At 37.1% G+C, this 26,462-nt stretch overlaps 1 protein-coding gene across 8 annotated transcripts in view; it reads left to right on the top strand.

Moving 5' to 3' along the window:
• The window catches only part of PHTF2 (putative homeodomain transcription factor 2), a 62,622-nt gene that overhangs the window by 14,199 nt on the left and 21,961 nt on the right, over positions 1-26,462 (top strand). For 6 of the 8 annotated variants that reach the window (XM_038153938.1, XM_038153943.1, XM_038153939.1 and 3 more), the window contains 7 exons: positions 138-214; positions 11,579-11,635; positions 12,010-12,021; positions 15,039-15,108; positions 17,658-17,816; positions 22,246-22,411; positions 23,124-23,288. In XM_038153938.1, coding sequence (XP_038009866.1) covers positions 170-214; positions 11,579-11,635; positions 12,010-12,021; positions 15,039-15,108; positions 17,658-17,816; positions 22,246-22,411; positions 23,124-23,288 — 674 coding nt within the window. In that variant the 5' untranslated portion in view covers positions 138-169. The remainder of the gene's footprint in view (positions 1-137; positions 215-11,578; positions 11,636-12,009; positions 12,022-15,038; positions 15,109-17,657; positions 17,817-22,245; positions 22,412-23,123; positions 23,289-26,462) is intronic. The other 2 variants (XM_038153945.1, XM_038153944.1) reach the window with 2 other exon arrangements.

Below are 26,462 nucleotides of genomic sequence, written 5' to 3'. Positions count from 1 at the left end.
TAGTGAAACAGAGATGAGGCAATGTGTAAAGCAAATACAGCTGTTCAGTGATTTGCAGGTAACGGGAGTGTTTCTGCATTCCCTGTTTGGCCTTCGTAGGGAAATGGAAGTAAAGTTCTGTCTCTTTCTGTTAACAGCCTAAAATGATTCTGTGAATTCAGTGGAATAAATGGCGTCCAGAGTAACTGATGCTATAGTTTGGTACCAGAAAAAGGTAAGATTTCTATTTGTTTTTATGGTGGCCTATTGTGTTTATATGTTAATATATCAAATATAAAATACTTATGCATTACTTGTTAGCATTGTATGAGAGTGAGTTGCTTGAAACTTTTCTTCCATAGGTAAATAAGTATTTAGTGACATGAAATAGCTTTTATTCTATGCTGAAAACATCTTACTCTCTTGGTTACCTGTGCTCTGCAAAAAACCAAATTTTGCATTCTCAGTAAAGTGTTAATTAATGTACAGGAGAATGTTGTTTCTGTAGTGCAGAAAAGAATCCTTGTATTTAAGTAGAAAGTAAGAATTGAAACAAATTTTCTGTCAGTAACAAAAACACTGTATAATACATATCCAAAAGAGAGAGTCTTGGCTCTCTGTGGCTTAATAGGTGTCTGTGAGTTAGTGTTTTCCTTGGGTCTGTAGCTGTTTTTTGGAGAGGGAAAATCCTGTCCTTAAGCAAATAATGGAGTGGTCTTCAAAACAGAAATTCTGGTTGGCTTCTAGCAACGCAGCAGTTACTTGCTGGAAATAAGGTAATACAGGTCTGCTTTGTAGAGGTCTTTACAACAGTGAATTAAATGTCCAGTTAAAAGAGCAGAAAAATTAATTTTACTGACTTAATTTATACTAATCATTCAATTATGTATTAAACACTTGAAAAGAATTCACAGTTTAATGATGAATTTTTTGTTTGGTTTTTTTACCATTTACTCTGATTTGGAAGATGACTTGTAAAAGGTTTAATGTAATGAAATTCAGTGCAGGATCTCATGGAAGGGGAAAGTGATGTTGATTTTACCTGCTTCCACTCATGCTCTCATACACTTAATTCACTCACTGTGTAGAGATATCAGGGTTCTGATATACAAACACCAAGCTGTGTTTTTATTTGGTCTGGCCAGGATCCCTTTGTGCAGTGCAAGAGATGCTGGGTGTCAGATCCTCATCATGTCTCTGAAGTTGTTTTTGTTGGTGATGAGCACTGTCCTTTGGACAGATCTTTCATGATATATTCAGCTTTACATATAGATGGTTCTTTGATGCAAGAAAGAGCCTGCAGTCTCTGTAAATCTTAAGTGAAGTTCATGTTTATTGTCTGGTTGGTTTTGGTTTTTTTTAAATACACGTGTGTTTCCTGTTGGTCATACAGTAAAAGGAATGGCACATTTGATATGCTCCAACTTTCCATCCTCCTGGTGTTAGGAAGGCAGCATGAGTCACTGTGGTGTGATTTTACAGAGGGCAGACCTTCTGATCTTGATATAAACTAGCCATTCCTCAATTTTACTTTGCCCAGGACATTGCTCCTGACAGAATTACTTGTTATCAGTACAGGTCATTCTTTTAACCCTTGCTCTGTCATTTTTTTCCAACAATTTCACACACGTCTCCATTTTCTCTGTTCATAGTAAAACCAGCATTTCTGTGGTGAATCTCTGTAGGCTTTTACAGAGATCTGCTTGGCCAGGAATTGCACAGTGCCTTTATGGCAAGGAGTTGAGGTGAGGTGGCTTTTGTTACTTCTGCAAGGACTGAGCTGTCTTCAGGAGGGATAAGATCACGTATAAACCAGATGTTGGTCTTCTCCCTGGTGTGAACAAAATTTAATTGCAATCCACATGTGGACTGGGATCTGCCAAATGAGCAAGTTATGTTGCTTTAGTATGAGGAAGTGTAATGTTTTGAGACAAAGGGCTGTCTGTACTGCAGAAAAGTTGCAGATGTTCATGTGAATTAGACTGCTTAGGTAGCAGAAATTCAGAGTTCTCCTGGATCTGGCTGGTCACCCCAAAGAGTTTTCTAACTCTGGAGTGTGGTGTGTGTGGTCTGTTCCTGGGAGTATCTAGGTAGACTCTTTCACCTATGCCCTTGATTTGCTTATTTATTATTTTTAATTTGTTACACGGCACAGTATTTTTTACCCATGGATTTGTTGTTTAAACCAAAGATTTCAATTTGGGGAACAGAAAGAGTTGTGCTAATGTTTAGTTGATACCAGACTTTTTTTTTTTGGTCCTTCCTTATGACGTCAAGATACTGAACTGTAAGACCTGTTTGCTCCCAGTTTTAAATTTCAATTTCAGTTTTTATTGTAGTGGTCAGAGTTGTCTCACTGATTAGATCTACTGACTCATCACACCTGTAACTGGAATTGAAAGTGAGGAGGGATCAAAATGTAGCTCATTCTGGCAGTAGAAGCTTGTTTCTGGGGCAAGAGAGAACCAGGGTTGCAGTCAGTATTGATCAAATTGATACTACTCACCTCTGTGATGAAATGAGAAAAAATAAGCTGTTGTTTTGGGGAGGTGTTTTCAGATTAATAAATTGGTGTATGAATGCCTTGAAAAAGAAAGCTAACTTCTGGTATTTCTAGTTACAGATGACTAAGAAGCATTTGAGTAGGTTGGGGCTGTGTAAGAAATACTGAGCAGATAACTTACTCCTTGTCTTTCTTAGTTTTCAGTTTTAATGTATTTTTAAATATATTTATTTAATGTATCTCTCTGCTGAGTTTCAAAGGTCTGTTGGTCTCTCAGGAGACATTTTTATATCTTTTCAATGGAAAGAGTTAAGCAATTGAGCTCTTCCAACCCTACTTAAGGCAAGTTTTGCAAACAGCAAGTTTACTCATGACTCATACTATTGTCTGAAATTGAGCTCCTTACACCAGGATGATTTAGTAATACCCTTAATTGTTTAAAAGGTCAGACCTTTTATTATGTAAACATGTTTTTCTGTTTTGACAATAGATTTACTCTGCTTTTAGTTCACTGGAGCTCCTGATTACTGTCTCATAAAAATACAGTAATCAATTCTGAATTATTTTAAGTTGGATTGTAAGATTTCAGAGTGGTATTGCAACAGCTGGTAATTTGAGATACAAGGTTGCAAGGACAGAGTTTTAGTGCTTCCAGTGCATTTCCCAGCCAGTACAAATACTTTTTCAAGGCATGAAATCTGCTAGATACAGGTTGACTCAGTAGAAATTAAAATAAAGGAAACCTCTGCTGTGTTTCTTGATGCACTGGGGAGTACAGTGCTGAGATATGTGTGACAAAGGGTTGGCCTGGCTTGTTTTCAGCCCTAGGAGCTGCCCTGCTTCTTGCAATAAAAGGGAGTGGCAGGAGTGTCTGCATGGCTCTCTGGAAGTGTTCCAGACAGCTTCTCACATCGATGCACCACTTGATTAATATCCTTAGGATTATGTGTATGTTCCACGATACTGAAATTGCTTCAGCTTGGTAAGTGATTATTTTGTGGAGAAAGCCATCATAGTGTTTCCTATGAAAAAAATCTGGCACTGCACATTTATTGGAAACAATTTCAGTATCTGGTGGCATAAGTTTTGTATGATATTGATACTATATCTGTACTTGAAGTATTGCCTGAGTAACAGTAACTGATGTTAAAAATAATAAAGTTATGAATAATTTAAAACACTGCTTCTATTGCTTGTAACTTTTTGCGTTGATTTCTTAAAATACTTTCAAGCTTTACAGATAATAATAGAGGGATTTTTTGGTCTGGTTTCCAGTTTGGAGAAGATACATAATTTTACCTTAATGACTTTCTGATTTTCAATCCTTACAGAAGCCTTGCTGCTAAAATGGGAAACTCCTTCTCCTGCAATATTACCAACAAATTTGTACAATTATGTTGTTCCTTCTCTTGGGGATGGTTGTGGGGGAAGGCAGAATGAAACTTACTGAATTGAGGCTGAATCCTGTACCTGATTGCATATCATTTAACTCTGCCAGTGCAGCTTTCTGCTGCTCTGGGTTTCCCTTGGGTACAGCTGTTAAAGGGCACAATAAAACAAAATGAGATGTTTTCTCTCTCATGGCTTTAAAGGGCAATGGCCTTTAAAGACTTCTAATGGCATTGCTTTAAGATCTTAATATTCAGTGTTTACAGCTCATCAGTCCAAGATTGTACTTGCCTATTTAGATTCATAGAATGGCCTGGGTTGGAAGTGACCTGAAAATTCATCATTTTCCAAACCCCCAGCCATTGTCAGGGACATCTTCCTCTAGAGCAGGTTTCAGCTTGGAGCACTTGCTAGGGAAGGCCAAGGCAAAAATACCTGAGTACCTCAAACTTCTCCATGTCCCTGGTAACCAGCTCTCCTGTTTCTCTCCACAGAGGGCCCACATTTTTCCTAGCATTCTTTCTGTCATCAACAAACCTGTAGAAACTTGTTTGTGTTGCCCTTGAGGTCCCTGCCCACGTTTAACTCTATCAGTGCTTTAACTTTCCTAACCTGGTCCCTGTATTAAGTTAATAAAGGAGGAGTTAAATGATGATTATATCCTACCTTGAAACCAGCTGATTTCCTTTTTGGCACTGAATTCACGTGATGCATTATTCACCCTGGCACCGAAGGCAGGTTTTGCCAAATGGACAGGCTTGTATGGCTATTTTACCTAAAACTTTGGATGCTGAAACTGCATTGATTTAAAAACATCTGACTTCAAGTGCTGAAACTTGACGAGTGTTGGAGCTGGCATTTGTCAGAGCATGGAGGAAGAAAATGTATGTTCAGATCGAGTTTCCTTCCGCATGTGGTACTCAAGTAGTTGCCTGACCTAGTGGGGATTTACCTTCAGTGCCTTGTTTGGTGAGGCAAAACTCTGGTTTCTGAATCTGCTGTAAAAGAGAGCTCCAGCAGGGGCTGTGGCTGAACAAAGCAGGCTTGCATTTTGCCTGCCTGTAGGCTCCCATGCCTGCTTTGCCTTCCCACAGACTTTCAAACATTTATTTAGTGAATTTGGTCAGGAAACTCATCCAGCTAAAACTAAGAACTGCAAGTCTACACGGAGATAAACCTCTCTAATGGCAGGGGAGCGACGAGATGAAATCCTCTGTATTGGCAAGGGTTCTCTGGTTCTTAAATTGTTTAATTAGGCCTTGTGAAATTATGACCTAACATTTTCTTTTTTCTTCCCGTGTGATCTGATTGATATTTTAGCCACCCAAAGAAATACAGGGGCAATAAGGAAAGCATGCTACGGGAAGTGGAAATGATCAGGGACATCAGGGCAATGCTGTTCTTAAATCCTAGTTGCAACGCCAGTAAAGTTTGCTAGATTTTCAGAGGTCTTCAGGGAGTTACACTGAATAATGAGCCTGTCAGAGTGGTTTTCTTTTCCCAGTTACATCTTGAGGCTGTTTTCTTTTGTGCAACTACATTATCATTAAAAAAAAAAAAAGTTTCAGAGTTAAATCCTTAACAGTTGGGGAGTAGCTGGGCATTATTAGCAGTAGTGTAGCCATGGACCCAGGAAAGGGATTGCTCTTGGCCAGCTCACCTCAGACAGCACCTAGGGTGCTGTGTCTACCTTTGGTTATTCCTCTGCTCTCATTTAGTTTAACCTACAAACCTGGTTTCTAGCTGTTCTTCTGTATATGGTTTTTCTTTATGTTTAATTGTGTGATGAAAAGAGATGTTTTATGGTTTTCGTAGGTATCTTAAAATTTGTAAACCATTACTCAGGGCAGTAAATAACTATGGCTGGCAGATCTTAAGAAGAATTAATCTGTAAAGAATAATTCAGAAAAAACATTAGTATGTAGTTGATAAATGTTTAATTAGCTATTATTGGACTCTGAAAGGGATGGTATCTCTAAAGTAAGCCTTAGTAAAATTATTGTTCAGTGAAATGGCTGTAAATACAGTACTGTTGCAGTTATTGAAAGAATTAAAGTGGATCATTAGTTGGCAATTCAAATAGTTAATAATAAATAACTCTCATTAAAGTTTGAATTGCTTGCTTAATTTTACTCTAAATAGCTGGTTTCAGCCCTCCCTCTGGCACCAGACAAGAAGAAGGGAGGGGTACTGGGATATTTTAAAATCAGAAGTGACGATTCAGCAGATATAAATTCAAAGCTCTGTGCCTTAGGATATAGAACCTTAATCCCTTCACTGTCCTTCTCCATTTGACTAAAAGTTACTACACTCTTTGTTGCTAACAGACAGTGTACAACTGTCCTACAGTGATTTCTATCTGTGGTTTATTGGCTAAGTTTGTCTTAGTCTAGCTTGTCCAGTCTACATATCCACCATAAACAAAATTGAAAAAAACCTACCATCCTTGAAAATGAAAAATATCCAGAAAAAATCCCATCCCAAGACTAGAAACCTACTCCAACAGAGATGATTATACTGCTGAGCTACTAGAGTATTACTTTTACTGCAACATTTCATGTAAGAAGTAAACAGTTCACAATAACTTTTAATAATCATGTTCTAAGTTTGGAGAAAATGAGAGCTATTGTAAAAATTATTAATACTGCCCATATAGAAATTATTTCTATATGGATACCTTAATACTAAAATTGATGCAGAAAATCATACTGTTATTTTGATTTTGTTGGACTGTAGAAGTTAATAAAGCATATTAGCTAATATTTTAGCACTAAATATTTTAATAAGGTGTCAGATACTCCAAGGAAACAACTTTGTTATTTATTTACCGAACTCCAGATCTTACATCTTCTGGATTTGTAATACTATTGTGATGTGGCTTGTAAAAGTGTTTAAGAGGTTTTAAAGAGCAAAGTTTAGCACACAAGTTTCATTATTGATAAACATTAAAGTTTTAAGATCAAAGAGGAAATACTATGTATTCTTAGGATTATAATCTTTGCTAGTCTGCGTGCTCATAAATTATAAATGCCTCTTGAAATATTGATCAATTCCATTAGAATCAGAAGGGCCTTGCGAGTATTGGGCTACAGGTTGATAGCATCACTACATTAGCTTAAAGTGAATATCAGTGTCATTCACAAAGCTCAAATTCAATCTTGATGCACACGTGGCTTGTTATGAGAAAGGCACTGGGAAGAAACATTGAGCAGTGCTAAAGCCCTTTCCACTGTGCTTTGAACTGAATATTGCTGTGTTTTCAATAGCTTAACTATTTACTTAAGCTAATTGCTATTGCTGTTATACAACCAAACTGTACAGGTGCCAAATTTCACATGTATGAAGAAATTTGATCGAGTTCTTCCTGACGTATTTGGTTGGGAAAGAATAAGTAGAGTTATTTTAGATAATTGCAAGAGATGCACATATCTCTTAAACCCAGAAAACGTTATCAGGAGTCTGCACTTAAAAAGGATCTCAAATTTATTTAATCTTTCAGTAAAATCTGGCTTTATCAAGTTTCCCAAATATGTAATTGTAATTTCCCATGCCAAGTCACATACAAGTTAGATTTTTCTTAATGCTTACTTTTGAGGAATTTTTTTTTTCAAGAAAACCTATTTGAAAGTTTATTATACCCTGTTAATTTAGGATGTTAAAAACCCGCTTCTCTGTTGTGAAAGAGTGGCTGCAGTTTTCAGTTGCATTTAATTCCTTATATTCTGAAAATTTTTATAGTTGCTTGAAGATTGGTTGCTAATTCTGCAAATGCACAAATGAACAGAATCCCTTTTATCCTCTTTACTTGGTATTTATTGAGGTGTGGGATCTTCAGAATTTTAGAGGTAGCTGAGTTGGATAGACTGGATAAAATCTTGGCATTGAGGAGACCTGGGATGCATGATTTCAACTGTGTATAAAATGACTTCTACTACTTTATCTAACTCAACTACAGGTAGGTTATACCACAGTTTTTAATATCTGTAGCATATTACTGACAAGTTTCCTATGACAAGGTTGTGTTGATGCTTGGTGATAAAAGTTACATTTCAAACTGAGACAATAGCCTTGTTGTTTAACTTTTTTGTTAATTTATTTTCTGCCAAGTCATAACAAATTAAAAAATGCTATATAATACAAGTTGGGATTAGGTATTTCATAAATTAAATTAGAATAAATTTCTGTGTGAAATCAATTTAAAATTGGGATATTGTGTTTTATAGTTTAAGAGAATGTTGTAGGGTAGACTGATGGGTTGAAAGTATCAGTGATGAGCTGTAACATGAAGAGTCTTATGCTAAGTTTTGAAGAGATTTTAGAAGCATTTCTTACAGCTGTGTACTTAAAAATGGGACCTTTTTTGACTCCTGTCTTTTGTACTTTAAATTTTCTCCCAAAGATGGTGCAGAATTTGCAGCTGTGAAGGATAAGGCTCCAGGCACAGTGGGTGGGTAGTAAATGGGTACTGGAGTTGGTCAGGCCATTCGTGTTGGCAGAATAGCTCCAGCCAAGGCCTGGGAGGAGCCCTGGGACAGCTGCTTATTGAGGGAGACCTTGCTTTGAGCAAGTTTTGTGTATATTTAAATTATTCAGTTTCCAACCTGATTTTATCTCTGGAAGGTTATTCCTTCCTTTTACTTGCCTTTAGAGCTTAATTTCTTTGGTGCTAGACTAGGTGCTAGGCTTCTTTTCCGTGTCCTGCAGGTATGTACAGTTGTAAGGAAATACATGAATAGCCAAGGGCCTATATTTGTTTTAGATTTGCATTAGATTTAACATAAAACAGAATTCAAATGCAAATACTTGTAAATCCAAACTCTTTGAAGCTGGAATTCACTGGTGCACTCAATAATTTAAAACTAGGAAGGTTTGCTAGTATTAACTTACCTTCTTCAATTCATTCACAAATTATGTTGATTTTAATTCACACATGTGTCTAGCATCTCTGGTAATCATTGTATGCTATAATTTAGTTTGTTATAAATGAAAATGTACCTTTGAATGAATTCTGCAGGACACATTTCACAAACTCTAAATTTGCCTTCCTGACATAAGGGAGAGAAAAAAAAATAATGCCTGTGTTTTTTACTTGCCTTGTTTGAGTAACACTAGTTCTTCCTATTTTTGTTTAATGTGGGAAATGAAGTGTGCCAGTATCCAGCATTCTACTTTATAATGTTGCCTTTTCATGTATTTTCATCTGATACATTTGGAAGAGAAGTTTAGAGGGATGCTTGTGCAGATGGTGAGAAGGGAGGTTGAGTATCAGGTTGGAATTTGATGTGCTGAGTTGCACACGCATCTGCTTAAACTTTGTTAAAGCACAAAGAGGTGATACGAAGTAGATTAAAAAAGAAACCTCAAACAACAACTGAACCATGTGAGAGACTGTAATGGTACTTGCAGTCTGTGATTCTCTCTTCCACTCCTTTCAGTTCCCACCAGCATCCCTTGCTGAATAGTCCTGTGCTCAGATGTCAGTAACTAAAGTTGATCAGAAGTGGTATGACAGATCCACTTCTCCAGTAAAACAGTTGTAAAGGACCCTGTCCTTTTACGTAGTTCTGGATCTCTTTTTTTACCTCCTGATGGAATAACGGCTTTATAGGGCAGTGTTAAAAGAGAAAGGTGAATGGCAAAATCTCTGCTTCTTGTCTTTTCGAGGAGATGGAAGCTGCTACCTAAAGAGGGAAAAGAAATATTTGTAGGAAAATATAATTAAGATTTTAAACCAGTAGACTTTCTGTTGTCAGATATCTTCTAGGGTCTATTTCCTAGAATTCCTTTAACAAATGACCTGGTATTTGTCTAAAAGAACAACACTGTTTTAATGACTTTCACCTCTATACTGCTTTCAGCTATGAATGGAATTATGAATGGAGTTTGCTTTGCAGCTTTATTGGCACAAAGGCTTCCTTCCTCATTTGTTGCATAACAGAGAGGGACACAGACTTGCATCCCCCCTTCTGTCCTTGTAGAAAGAAATTTTTTTGGAAGTGGGGAGGGGAGGACAAAATGTTATGCAGCACAAAAATTTTACTCTCTTAAAAGGGCTCTTCTTAGCAAATGTAACGAAAACCAGAAAGGCCTGAAATTTCATTTGAAACGTATTTAGAGGAAAAGCCAGAACAATTAGCTATAAATGCCTGGGTGGAGTGGTTATTCAATATATTGACTTTTTAATTGCTGGCTCTTATCCAGGTGGAGTTAGCTGTTAAACTTCCTTTGGTTTAATTACTTTAATTGTAGTAAGGGCTTAATTCTGCCCACTACTATGCCTGACTCCTTAGGTATTTTCCACAGTTTCTTTCTTTTTTTTTTTTTTTTCCAAATGTGAAGTGTAAAGTATTAATTATTATCAAAAAGCCAGTGGATTGCTTCTTTTGCAAAGTTTTAAAGTAGCAAACTATAGACATTGTTTAACTCTTTTGAATGTAGGATTGTGTTAGTTTCCCTGAGTATTTTTTTTGCGTTTATGGTGGATCCTTAGTTAAAAGATTATTTTTAATTAAGAATGACTTTTCCTTTCTTTCTTTTATAACATCTAAATTAATGCTGAAGGCTGAAATACTTAAATAAAAATGAAAACAATGTTTTCTGGTACAAGGTGTGTGCACTTGTGCTAGGGTCTCTTATGTCTGCTGCAGCTGTGAACTGGAAGGAGGGGTCACACTCTTGCAGTAAGATTGAATTTATGCAGGTTTGCACAGGTGATGGCAGTTGTTCCTCTCTCTGTCAGGTGTCTGACTGAGCTGCTTGTCACCTCTGCAGGCTGGAAAATAAACTTTGAGTCTCAGGAACTGTATCTGTCTCTCTCTGGTGACCTTAAAGTGATCTTAGACTTAACTGCTCAGAGTGTGTGATGTGAATCAATCCCCAGATACACAAGATCTGTGTAGACACAAGATTTGTGTCTAGGTAGAACAGCTGGGATGGCAGGGCTTCAAAATTGCCATAGCAAAAGAGATTATTACTGATTATTACCTAGAAATACTGTTTGTGTACAGTTCAAAGCAATCTGATGATCTTTGATAACTTCTTACAAGACTTGGATATGTTGTCTCATATTGACTTGTTTGTCACCATCTTAAATCCTGAAGTTTCAGGTTGCCCTTCCTGTAAATATCTGATAGTCAATGGGGAAAAGTGCTGTTTCTTGATATTCATTGAGTTCCCCCTGGACTGTGAGCTGGTTGATTACCAGCCTGACCATATATCTGGTTGCTGTGCACTGTCAAGAGATAAAGCTAAGACCATCTGGCTTTAAAAGTGGATGGAGTGGAATGGGAATTATAGATGGTTTAAAAAAATAAATTGAGGGTATGGGTTCAAGCAGATGTGTATATTTCTTTTGAAGTTATCTGAAAGACCACGTCAGTGCAGCTGCCATAGTTCTGCCGTCTCTCAAACGGAGGCAGCAGTCCTGACCTGGGGTGGGAGGGAGCATGGTCTTCCCAGTGCTTGGGCTTGCACAAGTCCTGGGATGAGGCTGGGGCCGTGTGAGGCTCAGCTCTCCCCTCTGTCACAGTTCAATTACAGATTAGCTTGATCCTGTCCAGCCAAGATGGAATGGAGAAGATAAGAAATTTCTTTGTAAACTCCCTAAGGAAATAACTTGCTGGCTTCATGCTGCTCTTGTTGAGGGTTGATTTGATTTTGTTTGATCAGTATCTTTTAAATCCTAATGTAGATTTTTTTTCTTTTTAGATTGGAGCATATGATCAACAAATATGGGAAAAATCAGTAGAGCAAAGAGAAATAAAGGTAATAATGCAGCTTTTTTTTTGTGGTTGTGTATGCTGAAGTAATCTACATTGTATGTGATGGTATTTAATACTGGTAAAGTAAAACTAGACTTCTGGAGTGTAACCAAATGTAACCAGTGTACTATGCTCTATTTATTTTACATAATTAATAACTCTGCACCATTTAGTGTGATGCATCTTTCTGTATCTCAGTACTTTTTTTCTTTTCACTTATCTTAAGACAGGGCTTACTTGTGTTAATACCTCTGTCTTTCACTTTTCTTTGTGATGAATTCTAATGTCAGTTATCTGAGCTCTCTTTGCTTTCAGTTAGTTACCTTATACCTGCAGTTTACTTTCCCTCCTTTATGATGCTGTCATTGTTTTGTACAGTTTATTAGACTGGTAAGTACCTCAGGCTTTGTTTCTCTGAACAAGCAGTTTAACAGTGTTCTGTGCATTTTGGTTTAACTAACAGTACCATCAGTGTCTGCCACATTGCTAAAACGCTTTGGAGATAAAGGAATCACTCCTATAGGTACTAGTTCTATGGGTTGTATATGAAATACCCATGATGTTAATTTAGTTAACATTTTCTTGCAATTAACCTTTTTTTCCTCCAACATTGCATGGAAGTATTGTGCTATTTCTGCATGAGTTTCGAGGTGTTGCTGTTACTTAACATCAGTAAAATGTACATTGCTTCAGTTTCCTCGGGGATGGGTTTTTTCACTCCGCAGTACTTAAACAAAAGTGAGTGTGGGGGCTTGCTTGCCTCTTGTGGGAACTGTTCCTGACCTGAGCTACAGAGTTTTTGTACAGAAATACACACATTAAGTTGCACTCCATGGTATTTCAGCAGCACAGCTGAGCCTGGGGTTGCCTGAAGGGTCCTTCCCATGGCCATGAAACATGGCCCCGTCACAGCTATGGGAGGAGTTCATTAATTAACTGCTGTGTATTAGCATGTTACTCAAATACTGCAAATACTGCCCTGAGCTGAGTGCAAACAGCATCTTCTTTGGCTCAGGAGACCAGTAACTAACACATTACTGGTGGTGCCTGAGTTTGGATTGACTGAATGAAGTGCAATTTGGGTAACACCAACATGACTAAGTTCAGGTATTGCACATTAGTGCTTTAATCTCAAAGCTCCTACAGTGCTTTGACATTATAAACTTAGAAATAATTATGTAATGATTTATAAATTGATGTCACTAAAAACCTGAAAAATTCATATATTTTAGTAGAAAATACGTTTCTCGTACTACACATTTATAATTTTGTTATAACTGTAATAGGATCTGTTAAGATTAATTTTAAAGTTTGTGTAAAAGAGTTTTTGCAATGATAACAATTATTTTTAAGTATTCTTATTTAAACCTTCTTTTGCTAATGCTTACCTGAAAAGTGTTTGGTGCTGAATAGAAATTATATGAACTAACTGGATGGGTCTGAGCATCATGAAACAGAGTATTTTTTTAAAAATAACCCTAGTCTGAAACTGCTGTTTTCCACATAAATTAGAGATGTGTGATACATTAAGAAAGCGTAGAAATTGCATCTGAATAAATGGAATTCTGCTCTGTGTGGCAAACAGTTCAGGAGCCAACTCAATGAAGTCCATGGATGCTGAAAGTACTGTTTGACCAATGGAATTTTTAAAGAATGAGTCACCATTTCTTTTCCTCTGAAGGTCACATCAAGTTGTACTCTTGACTTAGATTTTTCAGAGTTCTTTCTTTAACATGGAAACGTAACTTGAGCCACAGTGGTAATTTTTTCCTAAGATTGAGCATGTGTTTCTAGGAGATTATTTCTTCCAAGAGGCACGTCTTTATTTAGACTTTCAAGAGTGATCTTGTGGTCCGTAAGCACTAATACATTTGAAAATGACTATACCATTCAGCATTTTCTTTTTAAGATTCAGTTTTCTTTATGAAATGGAGTGGCTCACTTATGCAAGATTCACAAGAATCTGTAGCCGATTCTAGAATTATGGTAATTTCCAATTCTAATTATGGGTTTCTTTTCTCATTCCACATAAAATTACTGCAGTTTTAGGACTGCAGTTCTGTAAAAATCTTGCATTATAAGGTCTTTGTAGTGCTCGCATTTAAAATACAACTGGTTGTCTCTGTTTGTCATCCTCGGAGCACATTTTGTCTTATTCATGTTTCAGTTGTGTATTAATTTTTTTGTTTCAAGTAAACTCATTTTTCTAATAGACACATTAGATAATGACTACATATCTAGCTTGTTTCAGTTTGATTTTTTTATCTTTATTTCTGCATGAAGAAGAAATACAGTTTTATTTAGATGTGAGAAATATTTTGAGCTGCATTCAGTTGAACGTTTTACTTGATATTATTCTTACAAAGATTAACACTACCGGATTTCACTGATCTGTTTCTCATTGACAATAATTTCATTTATATGCTTTCATTTATACCTAATGTTTATGTTTTAGTAGTGTTTTTACACATGGATGAGCCTTGGCAATGGTAGAAATGTACAGTTCACCAATTTAAATGCTTTTTGAATGAGAACAGTTAAATGGTTTTCATAATAATTTCATTTGTATACTAAATATTTTTTGAAAAACTTTATTTTACTCTGTATGGATTGTATGCTGTGATTTCCTTACTGTCTAATGTGACCAAGAATCTAAGCTAAGGGGAGCAGAATAAACTCACAGCTGTCTCTCAGACTTGAGAGTACAGCATCACATTTTAGCATTAAAAACAAACTTGAAAGCTTTGCCAGCGAGTTTGGTTCTTCTGTGATGGAAGATGCTGCTTCTAAAAGAAAAAATAAGCTTGCTTTTCTTCCTACTGCATTCCTGTTGTGTGGGATTTTCCCCTTCCTTTTAATTGGCTAATCTATATTCAGTACTGAGGAAAAATTCAATACTTTCCTAGAATTTGGATTTCTGAGAGCTGGCTGGTTAGTGGCTCCTGCATTGCAATATGATTTGCTATCAGGGTTTGGAATTCAGGAGTTGCAGTGTAAGCATTTTGTGAAGTTGAGTTAGACATCTAAGGAGAAAAGAGATTCAAGAATGTAATTTGTTGCAAAAATTCTGAAAAGCTAATAGACATGTATTACTAATTCTTGCAAGTGTGTGCATACATTGTCTGCATAATGCAAAGCCATGAGTGCTCAGTGCCTGTTTGAAAAATAGCCTGGTTCAGTAATTGGTTGGGTTTTGTATAGATTGTGAAGTGTGTAAAAGGCATCCATTGTGCATTGTTATTTGGAATGCTTAATTTATAGTACTTTAAATCGATGAAGTTGACATGTTTGTCTGAATTTCAGTAGCAGTATAGGTTAAATACAATTACTGACCACATAGATATTTTTGTCTTTTGTAATGTCTGTCATCTGCAGGAAAGTATTTTGATAGTATTTATCTATTGCAGGGTTTGAGAAACAAACCAAAGAAAACAGGACATGTGAAACCAGACCTCATAGATGTTGATCTTGTAAGAGGTAGGTTCTGAGCTAGAAAAAGCTGAATTTCTCAGTATTAAAAAACAGCCATCCTATGTCCTTTATAACAAAAGGGGATTAGTAGGTTTAAAATAACCCCAAATGAAACAAAACACAGCCAACCCTACTTAACTCTTCCCTAAAGCAGATGGATAGAAAACCTTGTTAAATAATGATATTAAGATTAAATTGAAATGTTAAGAATTTAATTTAAATTTTGTTGTTTAGATTAAATTTTTGTTGCATAGAAAAAAAAAAAAGAGAAACTTGTGCATTGTCTTATATCATTTTAGGGTTACTAGTTTAAAAGTCTCCTACTGCCAGGCATTTAGACTTCTTTTAAGTCTTCTGACATCTGGAGGGAATGTTATGTTGAAGTTTCTGGAGGGTAAAAACATATAGGCCTTGATTGTTTCTTGCCTGTTTTAAATAACAAAATGGCAACAGAAGGCCAGATGATATGAGACTTTTCTAAAAGTCTTTATTTAGTCTTAAATTATTCTTATCTATATGTAATTTCCCTTATCCCTCGTGAAGGCAAGGCTAGGGAAAACATTATTTAGTGTTTTTATCCATGAGCCCAGCAGCCAGCACAGTGTCCTGCATCCATTGCAGGAAGCCAGGTAGTGCATGCCGGGCACCCTCACAGCCAGCCTTGGCCTCCAGAGGCCTGCTCTGCCCCTCTGTCCCTGGAGCCTCACCCCCCTCAGTCCCTGGAGCCTGACCCCCCTCAGTCCCTGGAGCCTGACCCCCCTCAGTCCCTGGAGCCTGACCCCCCTCAGTCCCTGGAGCCTGACCCCCTTGTCCTCGGAGCCTCACCCCCCTCTGTCCCTGGAGCCTCCCGCCCGAGGGGAGCTCTGGCCTTGCCAGGGCTCGCTGGCTGTGCCTCCCTTGCCGGGGCTGCCGGCACCGCGGCCACGCCATGGCCACACAGCTCCTCCCAGCTCTGGCGCTGATGGCCGGTGCTGGCGCTCAGCCCCATGTGGGTGTCCTTGGACACAGAGCAGATGGCCCCTGGCCCAGGAGAGTCCGGGCAGTTCAGGGAGATGAGAGTGCAGGCTGTGCTGAGCAGCCCTGTGGCATGGCCAGACGGGCAGGGCTCTGGGCAGTGGCTGTTTGTGTGACCAGTCCTTTTTATCCCCTTACCGCTCAATTTCACAGCTCTTGTTCCTCCCTAAATTTCCCAAACCCTTTCTTTCCCCCACCCTTGGGTTCTTCCCTAAATGCCCTGCAAGTGCTGTTGCCATCTGAGCTCCTTTTCCCTGGCATCCCACAGTGAGTCCCACCCCTCAGGCAGGGTCCCTTTTCCTCTGGAAGATGACGTGGAGAGCAGTGCATGGCGAGGGTTCACACCTGCTCATGGTGTTCATGCCATGGTTTGGATTCCCTCCTGCGTTTCTGCCTCTCTCCTGCTCTGGCCTCATGGAGATGGGCCTGAGCTGGGCTGATGGTTCCAGTGGTGGGTCTGTGAGGAGAACCCTGGAAGGAGCCTGCAAAGTATTATTTGGGCTCCTTCCTCCTATTTTCTCTTTGATCTGCTCTGTGGTTGTTCAGATCACTGTTCTCATGTCACCAAACAGTTTAATTTTTTAAAAATAGGAATGTGAGAGAAAGAAACAAAAACAAATAACATTTGAACTTACAAGAAACTAAGAAACAGCGTTAGACTTTTTCAGTGCAGTGACATACAAGAATAGCATTTAAATGACTGCATGGATGTCTGAGTTGGCATTAAAGTAGTTTCAGAGCTGGCGGTGTTTTACCTGTGCAGCACAGAGCTCACTGATGTCAGTGCTACTTGTAAATGAGAAGGGGACGGTGTAGCAGCATGCAGTAGTTACCCTTTCAGTCAAAAACTTAGCATAATTTAAGTGACATCCCCATTAAATAAATTTTACATTTTTCTGGCTGGGAAGAAAAAAGAAATGGAGAGATTTGGGAGAGAAAGGACATTTGAATGAGAGAGATAGAAAAATGGTATAGAAGGAGACACAGAGATAAATTGTTCTTTGGGTGGCTTCCCTGCTCCTGGGGCTAGTGCTCAGCTGGGCAGATTCACTTCAGTGCTTTCCAACCTCATTCAGTTTTCCTCAATGACATGGCTGGTGCAATTTACAGATGTTGGTATTTTAGATCCCTTTTCTGTGTTGGGAAAGGACTCTGCTGTGTCTGCACAGGCAGGCATGTAGAGTTTTCATGAGACTTGCTGCTTTATATAAAGTTTATAATACCTCTATGAAACAGAACATTTTTAAATAATTCATTTTAGAATAATTTTGACATGGCAATTTTTTGTTATTCGCATATTTTGAAATTACAGGTATTTGTAGAAGTTCCTGATAATGGCAGTCAAGAGAGCATCAACAATTTATGTCATATTTGGATTGAGGAGATAATTTCATTTAATAAATGCCCCTTTAAATAACTATTTGAATAAATCTTACCCTTCCATCATTTCACTGTCTTAACTACTCTGCTATTGAACAAGTGAGATGTCTATTAGCCATAATGATGATATGAATTCAAAATTTTTTTTCTTTTTTTCAAAGGATCTGCTTTTGCTAAAGCAAAACCTGAAAGTCCTTGGACATCTTTGACCCGCAAAGGAATCGTGAGAGTTGTTTTCTTTCCATTCTTCTACAGGTGGTGGCTCCAAGTGACATCAAGAGTCATTTTTTTCTGGCTGCTTGTTCTTTACCTTCTCCAAGGTAGAGTTGGATTACAGCATCAGCTTCAACTGAATACCTTATTTTAACCATATGAAGCTGCAGTGTGCTGCTTGGTTCACTTCATGCTGCTAAGGTCTATTCCAGTATTTTCATAAAATCTTGGAATGACACAGTCCCAAGCATATATCTCTTGGTTAACATTTCTTTTACATATATATATGTTCATAATGAAAAATTTAACACTCTCCTCACAGGCTTTCTTCAGCATTTGGCACATGTTAGTTTGTCACATCTGACTATAATTCAGGTTTTCAGGACAGCTGTCAATAAACAGAAGTCAGTTCACAGCTTTTGGGATATTCAGTGTTGAGTTCTAGCAATCTGACTTTGTGAGTTTCTTAATTGTATGTGATACATAAGAGGAAAATTAGAAAGGGAAGAATGTAATGGAGTGAGTCAGTATCTATCAGTATGAAAGTCACAAAAAAAAGTATTTCAGAAGTTTGTACAACAGATATGGAACAGAAGGTTGATGAAAGTTGGGAGCAATATAAGTACCCTGAGAAGCTAAATGACTAATGAATTTTCCACTGAAATCCAATTAACAGGCAGTATTACTTTTTCAAATACACCATCTGTCGTCTCAGTTGTGAATCATTGTATCATTGGAAATTTTCAGTGGAACAATATATGGAGTTTTAAAAAAAAGGCAGTACCTCTTGTGTGGTGATGTTATTAGCAGGTATAAAATTAATCTCACCATGCCAGTGCCTCAAGACCTGCAGTACTGACAAATACTCATGTGGCCTTCTATGAAAAGTTTTTCTTATCCCCATTTCTGAGATAGATTCCTCATTTGTCTGGGCTATGGTAAGAGATCCTATAGTGTTAATAATTTTAATCTTTTTTGTAGTAATATATGTAGTAAAATACATAAATTGTGGTTGGTTCGGTACCATGTTCATGGGTGTCTTATTCTGAGAAACACCATTGCAGTAATTTTTTTATGTTCCTATTTGTAAATTTATTTTAAAAACAATATATTCATGCTTAATTTGTGCCTCCATAAGACCCTCCAAGTAAAAAAATAGTGAGACAATGCAGATTCTGAATGCAAGCAAGTTTTTAGGACGTTAATTACAGAGCTTTCTTAGAACTAGCCTTTTTCGTGTCAGATTTCTTAGGGTCTCTGGTTTACTGAGCTATGGATGGAATGCATAATTTCCCTAATCCACATGGTCTGTTATGTTCAAAGTATTTCTCTGATTGTGAATTAACAAATAGCAGGAAATAATGAATAGTACTCCATATTACACTATAATCCAAGTATTTGAAATACTCCATATTAAAACTGTGCAGAATTAGCTGCAGATTATTTGATCATTTTTTAAATAAATTAAAAGACCTAGAATAAACATGTAAGTGAAATTAAATGGACATATTTACTTATTGGGAACTATTCAAAACAGCCCCCCCCAAGCACTTAAATAGAAGTTTTTCTTCTATTTTACTCAGAATGTGTGCTTAGTTATTAATTTTGTACAGGATTGGTAAGACAGCACCAAAATGTCAAAAATCCATGATGGAAGATTAAAAAGAAACCACCTTGAATTCCAGTGGCCGTATTTCTGCCCTGAATCTGGATTTTTAATTGAAGTTTGGACTTAGTCATCATGACAGATTCTCACTGACACTGTTGTAAAATGGTCTGACTATATTTCATTTGTATGTGTTTATAATTAAATAATTTACCTAAAGTATTTAGTATAGATTTATGAATTGCATTGCTTGGAATTACTGCTTTAAAATTGACTAGCTTCACCAGGGTACGTGCTAGCATTTATGTAAATTTACAGAAAAAACATTTTCCTTGGCTGTAGATTTAAACTGCAGGTTTTATTTGCATTGGTTTCCTTGAGTGTAAAGTGATTAGCACAATGTGTGATAAGAGAACTACAGAGAGGTGTTTTATGCTCAAGGTCATGGAACAAGCAAATGACTTAAGATAGAAGTAAAACCTTTTTCTTCTGCTTCGTTTTCTATCTAGTATATAGTAATACCTCATTTTTAACTTTAAACGTTTTTATATTCTAAGGGGAAAATAAAGTTCAAACTTAGTGTTTACTGTGTATTTCTTAAGTATAAAGCAAGAAACTTTAATAGTGATTTAATGGTTGGTTGTTGTGGTGATGCGATATATAAATATATATGTATGCATTTTAAAATTTGGTATTAAAAATATTTCTAAACTTTAAATGCTTTAAAAATAAATGCTTGTTGGCCTTTGAAGTGTAAGGTTGCTTGCTCTGAGGCAGCTTTTTGTTCAATGTGATATTATTTCATTTGTTTCTGTTTTACAAAATGAGCCACTGTGTTTTAGAAAAGCAGAGGTCAAAATACTGTAAATACATAAAGAAATAATTAAAAGTGCTGTAAGAAATCCTGTTCCAACCAATTGTGCCTAGCTGTAGGTAGGAGTAATTGGTGGATAACCTGAACTAGAATGTATTTGCACACTGTGCAGAAATAAATTCTTGGATTTCCCTCCTATCATACTTTAAAAAGATCAGATTGGTAATATTTTTCTAAATCTGTGTGAAACATTGTGGTAGGAATCTGCAATGTGCAGATTTGTCTTCTGGTAGATGATTTCTTCTAGACAGCTGTGCTTTACTTAATGTTTTTAAGTAGCAGTAGTGAATTATAAAATTATTTTGTGTAGGCCTGCTCCTGCAAAACATTTCACATGGAGATATGGGTTTATCCAAATTGTGTGATAGGAGCCAAAAATCAGCTCTTTCTTTACATTTTATACCTCATGGAGCTAATTGTATGTGTGAGGAACAGATAAGCTCATTTAGAAAGAGATAACATTATCTTTTACTATCTGTACCTATTTTATTGATTTTTAATAAGTTGGTTTCTCATTGATGCATGTGGTCTTTAAGGAACCTTATACAGCAAAAATGTAGTTCACTTATAGTAATAAAGGATACTCCCATGCAAAATTTTGTGCTTTAATTTAGGAAAAAGACAGAGGAGAAATTAGAAATAGTTTTTCCACAATCAAAAATAATTCCATTGTTTTGTATGTTTGTCGTGTTTCTAATACTGGTTACCTTGCTGAAGATTAGTTAGTGAAAAATACATCAAACCTTTTTAGTGGAGAACAAGACATCCAGGTATCTGCTGTGTTAGGTGTTGCTTCATGGGATTTATTTTAGATGTTTGAATGTGGTGCATAGCTTTGTATGTGGCTGCATTTTTTTACTGTCAATTTCAGTAGAGAACTGGTGTCAGCTGTTGAACTTGTATTTTTTGTGCTAGAAATAGGTCTGAATTATGGGGCTTTCACTTCTCAGTAGTACACAAACAAAACCAAGTTCTCATGGGATGTGCAGATGTTAGGCACAGAGAATTACTTCCCAGATCTGTTTCTGAATTGTTTCCTGGAGTTTCTGTGGGTGCTTTCGGTCTTTTTGGGGTTTTTTTTGTTTGTTTTTTTTTGTTTTTGTTTATTTGTTTGTTTTTGTTTTTTTCTTGATAGCTTCTCTCAGCTGAGTTATGCATCACAGCTCTTCAAGCCAGAGCAAGGACAGAGTAAGCAGAGAGGAGAGGGGTTGCCTTTTCCTCCTGCTTCATGCCTGCTGGATGTGTTCAGGTTGACTTGGAGCCTGTAAAGATGTTGCTGAGTGTTTGGGCTCTGAGTGCAGGAGCCTGGTTGTTGGCTGTGTATGAAAAGTGCTTATAGGGTTACAAAACTAACAGTTAGCCATGGAATTGGAAGCTGGCCCTTTTTCCAACCACAAGTGCTAGTTGGAGCCTTGGTCACTTCAGCTGGACTACCCCATAGTTTACATGGTTTGTCTTTTGATCTTTCCTCGCTGCTAAAAAAGATGCACATGAGTATATATAGAACATTTATAGGGTTGTACTTATGCATGGCTGCCCTTCCATGTAGGCAATTTTGTCCCTTGGCTGGGACATGGAGTTTAAAATGCATTCTGCTGTGTAAGGAGTTTCTAGTCTCAAGTCTCGTCAGACTAACTGGATTGTGCTTTGTGATAACACATGATACAGAGTTAAATTTATTTGGGCTGCTTTAAGGATGATATTTACTTTTTGGTTTTGTCTCCTACTCATGTTTCACCATAGTTGAAGTGGTTTCATGACTGATACAACTTTCCAAATGTTCTTCGCCCCTTATTTCATTCAGCCTCCTTTTTTTGAGCAATACCTGTAATAGCACAAGTATGAAAGAAAAGATGGGTACTAAGACAGTAGTCAGCTGTTTAGGTTCTAATTGCTGTTGTTTTTCAGCAAAATAATAATTTTGTTCTCTCAGAATTACATGAGTTGGCTTAAAATGCAGGTAAAGGTCTGCATCTGACTGGTTTGTTTTTGTCAAAAGCCATATGAGTTGGCCATTTCAGACATTAAACTCAACTTCATTTCCCTTCTTTTCCAGTTGCTGCTGTAGTGCTGTTCTATACAGCCCAAAGCCCACATAATATACCTCTGACTGAAGTCATTGGGCCAATATGGCTCATGTTGCTGCTTGGGACTGTGCACTGTCAGATTGTTTCAACACGAACTCCTAAGCCACCTCCCAGCACAGGGGGTAAAAGAAGAAGGTACAGTCTGTGTTAAAGCACTGTAGTTAAAGACTTATTGTCTGTGTTTAGTACTTTCATTTAGGATTGTTAAACTACTGTAGAGAATGTGCATGAAAAAAAAAAAGTAGGGGTTTACAGCCTGTGCTTTGCTAGAGATGAGAAATTGGTGCTCTGTTTTTATTTGAAACTTCAAAATGATGTTTAATTGGTGCTCTTTAACTTTTATTCATTGACTAATTTAGGCATAGTTTTATTTGAATTTTAATGCATTAAATCTGACATTTTGTCTCAAAACAGTTATCTTAATAGTGGTGGAGTGACAGTGTTTATATTACTTCAGATTTAGTTTTATAAATTGGGCTGATAATCTATGGAAAGTATATGTGAAAAGAGATGCTCTTGGGAATGTAGAATTTAAGTCTTCCAAGCACTCCAGTGACTGTGATTTGCTACAGTGAATTATCCCATTAAAATGGGAAGCACTGCAGCAGTGACTTTTGTAGGTCTAGGCTTCTGATGAGAAATGCAATGTGTTTTGTGTTTAAGTATATAATAATGAATGTATCATGCTTTTTTTATTAAATAGAGTTTGTAAATTGATACGACAAAGCTTAAGCAAAATACTTTGAAATCTTGCTTGTTTTTGCATGCTTAAACTGCTGAACACATTATAGAACTAGCAGATTGCACTTACAAAACTACCTTCCCGTTTTAATCTCTTCTGATGAAGGAAATTAAGGAAAGCAGCACATTTGGAAGTACATAGGGAAGGAGATGGCTCTAGTACCACAGATAACACACAGGAGGGAACAGTGCAGAGCTACGGTACAAGCACCTCTTGCAGTATTGGCGCTGTCTTCAGAGATATCTGGCATGCTGCTTTCTTTTTATCAGGGTTTGTATTTATTCAAGGCTACATAAGTGTTAGAGATGCACTATCCCTTTTCTAATTAAGTAAATATTGATGTAATGATTAAACTTCTGTTGATCTAGTTTTTGCTCTTAAAAGCCAACTCATGAGAGTATTTGAAAATGGACTAATGTGTTGTTTCTTGACGTTTGCAAATGCTGATGCAATGATTTTGAAAAAAATATTGAATTGTCATAGAATAATTTGGGTTGGAAAGGACCTTAAAGATCATCTAGTTCTCCCCCCTTGGCATAGGCAGGGGCAACTTCCACTAGACCAGGTTGCTCAGAGCCCCATCCAGTGTGGCCTTGAACACTCCAGGGATGGGGCAGCCACAGCTTCTCTGGGCAACCTGTTCTACTGTCAGCCCCCACAGTTAATAATTTCTTTCTAATACTGAAAACTAAACTTATATTTTTTCCATTTGAAACCATTGCCCCGTGTCCTGTCACTACCTGCTCTTGTAAAAAGTCCTTCTCCAGCTCTGGAAGGTGCTCAGAAGTCTCCCTTAAGCCTCGTCTCCAGGCTGAGCAACCCCAGTTCTCTCAGCTGTCTTCACAGGAGAGGTGCTCCAGCCCTCTGATCATCTTCTTGGACTTGTTCCCATAGTCCCATGTCCTCCTCATGCTGGGGGCCCCAGAGCTTTAGAATGGTGCTCCAGGTGGGATCTCATGAGAGCAGAGTACAGAATTAACTTCACTATTTTTTGTTGTTTTACTACACCGTGTAAGCCGTCAGGAAAAAAAACAATGACTCAGTGTCTCAGTTTTAATATGAAGAGAAAAATTCAACTGCTTAATTTTACTTTATTACATTACCTCCTTGTTACTAATAAGAGAACTCTGTCACTGTCTCAAATGACACACTTTTTCTTCAAGATTCAAATAAACACTGATTGGGCTATTAAAAAAAATTATTTTTAAAAACCCATTCTATAGCTCTATGTGCAAGATGTGCTTTGCATGCAGCATTTTGAGAGCTATGTATCAGCATATATTAATTTAGTGAAAATATAGTCAATAAATAGTATTGAATTGAGAAAAGGGATAATGCAAATTATTACATTGATGTTTTGTTGTGCATGCTGCATTGTAAATACAGTAACCCCAACATGTCTGTCATACCTGTGATCTGTGCTCTAAACCACTGGTAAAACTTATGTTACCTTCTGGGAGCGTCTACTTGAAACCTTGGACAAGTTTTAGAAATGTTTAAAGGCGTTGTAGGATGAGAGTTCATTTGACTTACTCCTGTGTGGGTTAAGCTGTCTTTGATAAACTGTGAGTCATAGTGGTAGGCACCAGGGTGTTCTTTGGGTCTGTGGGCATTACTCTCTGGTGTGCTTCAAGTGTAATCTTGTACACTTTTTGATGTTTTGTTTTCCCTTCATTGAAGATACTGTTCTGCAGTAAGAAGAATGTTGGAAGCTAATTTCTTTTCTCCTTGCCTTTCCTGCTGTGGGGCTCAGAGTATTTTCAGTTGAGAAGGGCTGTGTGGAACTTATCCTTAAGACTTGTTTAAACCATTTAATGAGGGGTAGTGTGTGTATATATATAGATGTTAAGCCTCCGCGATGACTACTTAGTATATACAGTATCTTCAAAGGAAAAAGAACACAGAGTGGCTGAGAGTGCCTTAGTCCTTTGTTACCCCTTCAGTTGCAGAGGCACAGTTGTTTCTATGTCTAGAGCCATACAAACTTGTCTAGATGAAAAATAATTTTTTTCTTCCTCCTAGGGGAACATGCAGTTCAGTTTCTTCATGTAATTTTTTCCATGGTAATACAAACAGTTTTGTCAGCACAATGGGAGTGGGGCTGGGAATGAGGAAGCAAGAGCACAGTGTGGAGTACATTGACTACTTGGTGAGGTTCCTTAAAGAAAATCTTACGAAATCTCAGTGCAAGGAAGCTTCACAGCTACACTTGTCCTGTTTCTTAAGACATACTTGGAAGCTCTTTAGATAAGCACATTAGAATGTCTTGTATAGAATGTCTTATGAGTATTTCTTTTCAGCAGTTTTTCACTTACACAAATCTTTGACTGTTTTCTGTAATTTTAAGTATAGGTCATAAATACATGATTTTGAATTAATCTCAGAAATTACATTCTCTGTGTTAGGGCAGGACCCTGTGTACCTACACCAATTGTCTGTGCTCAGACCATTGGTAAACTGGAACTGTGTATTCAATACATATCCTTTCCATTGGCAGAACTCAGTCTGGCTTAAAAATTGTCATTCGAAACTTTAATCCAGCACAGGGGCAATTTAGAAAATACTATCGATAAGTCTTACTTGAAAAGAGGGCAGTATCCAAGCAGGTGATTTGTTCAGAATGTAGTACTGATTTGGGAATTTGCTCTGCATGTCTCCTTACTCCAGTGGAAGTCTTGTAACTTCTAAAATCTTGTAATCTCTAAAAGTTTAGCAGTGGGAACAGAGAGGAGAGTTTTTCTGATCAACCCCAATGAAAAGACATTGAAAGAATACTTGAGAGTGCAAATCCACACTCTTCCAGAAATTTTATTTAACTTTTCCTTAGTATTTTCTCTGGATAATGCATGAATAAGACTGAAAATCATTCTTGATTTAGCTTTTGCATATATTCAAGCCTTTTAAGACATTGTATTTATTCCTGGTGTTCTTTGTTTTACTCTAAATACTTCTAGTTATAGCCTAAAATTGTAAAAGTTTATTAAGGATGTATGCATATATAGTAATTCCAAAAAACCATACATTTTTACCAGCTAGGGATATATTGTTTGTGTTTGTTACTGTGGGGTTTTTGTTTTGTTTTTCTTCTGAACGTGCACAAAAGCCTGACTTTAAGCCCAAATGTACACTTTTCTGGCTTGAGGCTTACATTTAAATTTAGGGAGTCTTACAAAAAATAACTTTGATTTCTCTGCTAGAAGCAAATAAAGACTTTAGTCAAGCTCCCTGATATTTAGGATGAGCCTTAGTTGATACTAGACCAGTAGCTTTGGTCTTGTGATTTTAGGACTCAGACATTGCTTGAGTAGCGAAAACCCATCTGAAAAAGTTGTGCATACATGTTTGTGTTCTTTCTTTCTCTTATCTGTTCCTATTCAACTGTTTGAGGTTTCTTCACCTAGCTTTAAAGTTTTGTTTAAAATCTATAAAAACTTCTCGAATCAG

The sequence above is a fragment of the Motacilla alba genome, chromosome 1A (assembly GCF_015832195.1).
Source record: "Motacilla alba alba isolate MOTALB_02 chromosome 1A, Motacilla_alba_V1.0_pri, whole genome shotgun sequence".
In the NCBI taxonomy this organism is placed as follows: Eukaryota; Metazoa; Chordata; class Aves; order Passeriformes; family Motacillidae; genus Motacilla; species Motacilla alba.
The sequence above is the reverse complement of the archived record's forward strand: the minus strand, read 5'-3'. Positions and strand labels throughout refer to the sequence as shown.